This window comes from Halyomorpha halys, unplaced genomic scaffold, assembly GCF_000696795.3.
Source record: "Halyomorpha halys isolate HHAL.00 unplaced genomic scaffold, Hhal_1.1 Scaffold1235.1, whole genome shotgun sequence".
NCBI lineage: Eukaryota > Metazoa > Arthropoda > Insecta > Hemiptera > Pentatomidae > Halyomorpha > Halyomorpha halys.
The window spans coordinates 89,040-97,036 of NW_027107220.1; the positions used below are offsets into that span (position 1 = coordinate 89,040).

The 7,997-nt window shown below is 31.4% G+C and overlaps 1 protein-coding gene across 1 annotated transcript in view; it reads left to right on the plus strand.

Annotated features, from left to right (window-relative positions):
* The first annotated feature begins 7,282 nt into the window (after positions 1-7,282).
* Positions 7,283-7,997, plus strand: part of LOC106688928 (venom serine carboxypeptidase) — an 18,293-nt gene continuing 17,578 nt past the window's right edge. Inside the window, exon 1 of the mRNA XM_014433629.2 lies at positions 7,283-7,456. Coding sequence (XP_014289115.1) covers positions 7,393-7,456 — 64 coding nt within the window. The 5' untranslated portion in view covers positions 7,283-7,392. The remainder of the gene's footprint in view (positions 7,457-7,997) is intronic.

Here is a 7,997-nt window from a genome sequence, read left to right on the forward strand (position 1 = left end):
GATTAATCAACCAGAGGTCACAAAAAAATATATTGACATGATAGCGCTTGCATATTCAGAAATAAATTGTTTTAATTGTTTATATTTCACAAAATTAATCATAAATAACGAGAGTATCAGTAGGTGAATTTCTAAATTGATCCAAGAATTTCATGGCATTGTTTTGACCTAAACCCGTATTGATAATAGAGACCACAAACGGGTATCCATTCCGAAATAAACCAAGGTTACACAGTGACGATTCCTTCTTTTTTATTATATTGCTATTTATGAATTTATTTTATTATTTTGATGGCACATAAATCTACTAGGGAATGTTCACGCGCACATACGGCTTTATGACGGATCCCTACGAACGGGACGAAAGGTGTATTTTTGACCAATTTTCAATTAACGAATTCTCCAATTTTTTGTATTTCAGTAAACCCATATGCATGAAAATATTCTTTGCCGATCTCTGCTATATTTATGTGTGTTTTACCTATTATATTTTTAGCACTTTTATTTCTACAAAAAAGGTTTTCATTCGGAAAAAGTTTTCATAGAAATGATAATTGCATTTTTTTTTTCCATTGCCTGTATGAATACTAACCTTCCCAGCATTGGTTGCGTGGAAGTATAACAATTCGTCAAAAAACTAAACCGTATGATTTTGTTCGTTTTTCAATCACGGATCCGTATTTTTACTGATCCCGTATTCGCATTGTACCTTTCATCAGGTGATATCAATAACCAAGAAGTAGATATAAATCGTGCAATTAATATTTATATGCAAAAATAAATACAATGGAATAAGAAATAAACATTTGAAATGACTTATGCTCTCCGTCTTGTTTACTCTATATTTTATTAAGAAATTCGAACCCCAAATTATCCGTGGTTGGATTTGGTCGCCTGATCTTTTTTTTTTAAATTTATTTCCCACTTTTGGTTTACAACTGTGCTTAATAATACATTCAGTAAATTTGATGTAAGTTTATAATGGAGTAATACAGGCGTAAAGAGAAACTACCTATTGTTAGCACTCTAATGACGTTTTAATATCAGCAGGTCTCTTGCCCATCTTCTTTTCAGTCGCCTCAAAGGATTGTCAGGAATGGAAGAGGAAGAAAGGTTGGAAACTAGTTGGTTTGGGTGGTTGGGAGAGTTTATAATGGAAGTAATGATATCTTGTTCGGGCTAGATCGGTTACATATGGAACAATAAGTTACATATGGAACAATAAGAAAAACATTAAAATGTAAAATTATCGCTTTCTATTTTTTTATTTAGACCACAAAATACGTCTTGTTATTTATTTATATATTTTGTCAGCTTACTAAAGTCAACCTATATGCATTTTTTTAAATTCCTCTGACGTTTTATGAAAACCGTTCAAATATAGTTTTTTATTTCTCCACCATTTTGTTTTAAGTTAGTGGATGACATAGTGATATAGCTTAAAACCTTAACAATAGAAAAAAAAGTTTCATCGATAAAAGACTGAACTTTTTTCTTCGAAACCGAAAACATCAATAAAAATTGTCATATATTATTAATACAGAGCTAAATATTAGTATTAAACACCGACATGAAGAAGGCAGTGAGTATTATTATCTGTGAACGTGATCAGCTGCATGAAGGCATTTAAGGATGTACATTTGCTGGATCTGATCCAACATCTTTCGAGTCTCGCCTAAAACGGCGTGAATGGTTCAAAATAATAATTAGAACTTTTAAATACTCCTAAAATGTTTAGATACTACTGCGTAAATTTTCTTGGAATTTTTAGAGCCAATTAATGACACTAAAAATTTAATGCTTCATTAAAAAAAATCGGGCTATTGCAAAAGTCGGTAAAGTTCCTTCAACGTTTCTCCTGGATTGGAAGGCATTTTTTTTCCTAACCAAATAATGACACAATTACAACCTTTTAAGATATATATTTTTAACAGCACCTAAAACATATTGTGTTAATGCAGTTATGTTAATTAATTAAGTAAGTAGGCTCATAATTAACCATATTTCAGCTGTTGAGAGCAAAAGTGATATAAGTCTGTCTGTTCACGATTAATTTTTATAAAAATTAAATTATTTAATTAATTACTGAGCCCATTAATCTCAAATTGTTATGCTTCAGACTAGTTTTAAGTGAAAGCTGTTATATCTTTCTAAAAAAATCATAGAACGTCTCCTTGAAGTTTTGAATATCTCAACTGCTGAGCAATTTAATTATTAAGAATTATTTAATTAATTTTTTATTCGGAATTTGTATTCCGGGATTTTTTCACACGAATAATGTTTTAATAGAATAAAAATATTTGTATTCGAATGTTTGAAATATTATTTCAACCGAATAAAAAAATAGTTGAATATAAAATCAGACGAACACAAAATTATTCGCATAAATATTTAATCGAATAACAATAAGATTTTTTTTAATTACCTTATTTTTTACATTTTCCTATTTCTAATGTATGAGGGTCCAATTACATATTTCTATATGAGTATAAAACGAAAATACTATCGATTTTAAGGTAGTTCATCGATTTATTTTAAATTTTCTGATTACTTACATATTAGGGCCCTTTATACGTTTTAGGAGATGCAAAAAATGAATATGCTACCGATTTTATGATCGCACGCTTGCGTATAGATTTATTTTAGCTTTTCTGATTTCAAACATATTAGTCTATTTGTATCTTTTAAGAGATGAAGAAAATGAAAATACAATCGATTTTAAGGTCGTGTATCCTTTTTTTTTTAACTTTTCCGATTTCTATTATATAAGGGTCCCTTTATATGTTTTTAGAGGAGTGTTAAAGTCACCTCAAATCGACTATGTCTTTTTGTTGGAAGGCTTTAAAAATGAACAAAAAACAAACTGGCTCAGATTAAACATTTATTTCGTTCAATTTAAACATGGTAAAAAACAAAACTAAAAACTAACATAAATAAAACATACAAGCAAAAATCAAAAGGCCTTTCAGATAAAAATAAAATTAGATAAATAAATAATAAAAACAATATAAATATGTAAAATAAATACTGCTCGACTAAAAGGTTGGTCCACTCCGATAGTGGTCCAGAGTTGGTGTAGTGGATAATGGTCCAAATATCCAACAGTCGTGTTGTATTAGGCGAGCCGAGAAAATGAACGCAGACAAGGCTGCTAATGACGCTACCAGGGCCACTAATTAGTCGGAACTGCAATTAAAAGTGGAAACACAGAAAAGGTCTGGTTCCGAACTGTAATGACTCACTAACTCACCAAAAATCTCCAAACTATTAAATTATAAGGGCAGACAGGGCTGCTTAGACGCTACCACGGCCTCTAATTAGACCGAACTACTATATTAAAGTTGAAACACAGAAAAGGTCTGGTTTCGAACTGTAGTGACGACTAAAACACTCAAGAAATGACCAAACTATTAAACTATAAACGCAGACAGGGCTGCTGAGGACGCTATCAGGGCCACTAATTAGTCGGAACTCTAAAAAACAAAGATGGTCGGTCCGTTGCAAGGTGACGCAACAATGATCAACCCTAGCAACTGTCTCTATTACTCATTACTACAAACAAATATAATTACACATTTTTCTTTTCAAATAACTAAATCTAAATAAAACAATACAAATAAAAATAAATGTAACTAAATTAAATACTAATAAAACTATACAACTAAAACTATAAAACTAAATACTAACAATACTATTTACAATTATTTACAATGTAATTATATATTATGGCGTTAACAAGGAGTGATATAAGGAAAATGATAAAACGATTTATTTTAACTTTTAATATTTCTAATATATTAGGGTCCCTTTATAAGTTTTTAGATAAGTAAAAAAATAAAATGCTACCGATTGTAAGTTCGTAGGCTCGTATATCCATTTATTTTAACATTTCAGATCTCTCATATATAAGCGTACCTACACTTCCTGACAAAATTATAGTCACTTTCATTTTTCTGTTATAAATTAATTCTAGTTGATGAGTCTTTATAAATATAGTTTAGGTCAAATGACAAACAAAAACCAGTAAATTTACGACACAAGTATATTGCTAATTGAAGAAAAGAACAAAAACACATTCAATGGCCACGAGAAAAATATAGGCCAGTTTATTTATTTCTTTATTACCTTTGTATTTGTCTCTTTAGTAATGTGTTGACCCGCCATTTCTTTCCACGACTTTAGTCAGCCGTTTTGGAATAGATTTAAAAAGTTTCTTTATATACTTCAGACGAATATTGGACCACTTTTCTACGATACAAGATTACAGTGCTTCTACGGAGTTGAACTGTCTCGCTAAGCAAAAACATAAACATAAGCATTAACCTCTCGAGAAAGGCCCCCTCCCCAGCAGTTCTCAATAATGTTCAGGTCTGGTGATCAGGCTGGCCAGGGTAAGATGGAAATTTTTGGCAGCAAAAAAATTTTTTACTATGCGAGATGAACCGCCTCGAGTCAGCTCTTCTTCACTTTGCACAATTTGCTCCCGGATGATGTCTATATAGTTTTTCGCATTCAATGTAACTGAACAAAACAATGATTCTGTCTTTACATAGTATCCTATTCCAGCCCAAACCATAATACCTCCTCCTCCCATTTGACGCTTGCTTAAAAATATTTTTTATTTTCGCAAATCATGAAAAGAATATCAATATCCTTCAGGGCCATCCAGATTAAACTGCTTTTCATCGCTGAAGATAACTTTCATCCATCTCTTTCCCTATGTGATGTGTTCTGAAGCAAACTTCTTTCTGTTGGGTTTGTGTGCTTTTGAAATAGGGGGCTTTGACTTCAGTCTATGGCGCTTTAAATGACGGTCCTTTTACATTAAGTGTTGAACATTCTTGATGTTTATATGGACCCCAGCTTGTTCACAAATATCTCTTGTCGAGGCTGAAGATTTGGAAGCATGACATAAAATGGCTGGCTGTCCCCGGACCGTTATTGGCATTGTCCTACCACTGCTTTTCTTTTGGCGGTAATCATTACCCAGCCTAAGTAAATTTCTTTGAGATGCCTACTTCTATTTAAAGTTCGAGCGGTTTTCGATATGGTCCAATTTTTATCGCGCAATGCTTGAATCACGCCCTTTTTACTCTCAGACAACACTTTTCCTCTAGGCATTAATTAATCAAATTTAATTAGACTCGCTGATTGAACTAATGAATGTAATGTTCACTAATACTATTCCTACAGTAAGATTATCTAAATCTTGAGATCTGAGAGACTGGCCTATAATTTTGACGCATGTAAATATTTACATTTTAGCTAACCCTTAGGTAAGAAGAATCAGGACTCATTACAGACATGCTCTTACAAAAGTCAGTGGGATTAGATCAATTTATTTGTTTTGTGCTTAAGTATAACATTAACATAAACTAATATAATATAGGGTGGCCTATAATTTTGTCGGGGAGTGTATATTATATATTTTCGGAGAAGTATAAAAAGAAAATTTTCTACGCGTCCGAAAACATATAAAGGGGCACTCACATGTTAGAAATCCTAAAAGTGAAAATAAATTGATACGCGGGTGCTTGATATTACTATCAATTGCATTTTCTTTTTTACTCCTGTGAAAACATATAAAGGGACTCTTATTATAAATTAGAAATATTAAAAGTTAAAATAAAATGATTCGCAAGAGTGTATCCTAAAATCATTAGGATTTTTGTTTCCTACTTCTCTCAAAACATATAAAAGGACCTTAATATGTTGGAAATCAGAAAAATTAAAATAAATCGATGCACGAGCGTGCAATCATAAAATCGATATCATTTACATTTTCTGCACCTCCTAAAACAAGTAAAGTGACTCTAATATGTTTCAAATCATAGAAGTCAAAATAAATAAATACGCGATATTAAAATCAATAGCATGTTTATTTTTTGGATCTTAAAAAACATAGAAAAGGACTCTAACATATTAGAAATCAAAAAAGTTAAAATAAATTGATACCCTATTATAAAATTGATAGAATTCCCTTTTTTTTCACATCCCAAAACATATAAAGGGATCCAAACATGTTAGAAATTTTCTGATTTCTTAATCCGTTAAAATAAACGGATATGCGATTATAAAACGATGGCCTTTTAATTTTTGCATATTCTAAAACATGTATAGGGAATCTAATATGTTAGGAATCAGAAAAGTTAAAATAATCGATACGCGATCATAAAGTATATAAAGAGACCGATATAAGTCTGGAAGACAAAATATAAGAAAATTCTACGAATACAAATGTATTCGAAAAGTCAATCGTATTTTTTTCCAATGAATGATTACTAGAGTAACAAATTGACGAATACAAAAGTATACGTCTTTCGTCGATGGAATAATTTTCACCAACTCTGTATAAACATAATTAAAGTTAAATGGCTTTAAGGAGAACCCTTCAGACAAAATCGGTGAGGCCGTTGTAGAGTAACGACCAGCTTTTTCGGTTACTGAGCAGCCGTTATTGGACTTAGGATGTCCAATTTCGTATACTGAAAAAACAAAAAAAAAAGAACTTTTTTTCCGTAGTCTATTCTTCAATCCCAAATCAAAACAAAATACCAATTTTGCAAACCAACGGATAAATTAAATACCTAGACGGAAAAAATCCATTGGCATTAAGTTAACGTTCATTAGGATCAATCCATTAAATTAATAATTAAATAAAATTAGAATTTTTATTAGGAAATATACGATTGGTATAAAGCACCCAGGTAACTGCAAAATAAGTTTAATTTACTAATTGTTGTTTGTAAATTCCATAAATTCCTGGTCATGTTACCTTATTTTCAAAAAGACAAAAATATTCATTTTGAAAAAGCTTTTTTTCCAAATAAGAAATACGTGTTTGCAGAAAAATAGGACCACTAAATTTAGGAATTGTCATAATTTCTAATGCTTTTTATCATTTCTTAAAACGAGAAATAGTTACAACTTCCCGAAAATTAAATTATTCATTGAACCAATTTTCAAACAGGAAACTCGTTGATTTTTGATTATATTTAAATGGATATAATTTATCGATAAATGGCAATGCAAATATTTAATGAGCGGAAATTTTCACCATTAAATACTAGAACATAATTACAATAATTTGAGTCCTTTGTAATGTCTTCGGGGCGCTTTTAAAAAATAAGCTAGCGGTACGTCCTAGTGATGAGAGCGTTAACCTTGACAAAATGGCGCTTTCTGGATTAAAAATAAATAAATCCAGTTCTTGTAGACCGCTGGGCCAAACAACTATATAAGAAGGTTCGAAGACCTGAGCCTTCCTCCAGACCTCCGTGGAGAGCGGGCAGGAATAAGTTGTCCAAGGGGCTGTCCATTGGCGAATATTCTGCGCAGGTCAACGCCTCAAGACCGGTTTGGAAGCCTATTTGTGCTTTATTATTATACAAGATGCTATTGTTCTTGGTCGCATTCCTGGTAGAGGGTACTGGAGCTCTCATGCCCGAAGACTATGGTAAATATTACAATTATATAATTAATAACCAATAATACGTAAACTAAGTGACTAACATATCTTTGGGTTGGAACAACAACTATCAATGTTCAAATTCTTAATTTAGAAAAATGAGTCTCAAAAGCTGAAACTAGAGTTTTACAGAAACGGAAACACATTGCTGATTTGCTTTGGCACAACTTCGTATTTGACGCATTATATAGATTGTACTTTTGACTGTCGTTACTTTGTGACAACCATGTCAGCTTTGGAACAGTCAGTAGGGAGCCTACAATACAGAAAGAAGTCCCTATCTAAATTATAATCGTTGGAACGCGGCCTTTAAAAAAAAAAGTTTTTTTTTGTTTAATTTAAGCCAAACTTAAAACTTGTCACTATTTAAGAAAAGTTGTCAAACTGCGATAAGTTGTCATGCAATAAAAAAAAAAGTTGTTACAGGTTTTTATATTTTTGTTTTTACATGTAAAAGTTTAATCTTTGATTGACTACGTTGCATAAACAACTAGAAACCAATAAAAATGGATAATGGTTATTACTCTAA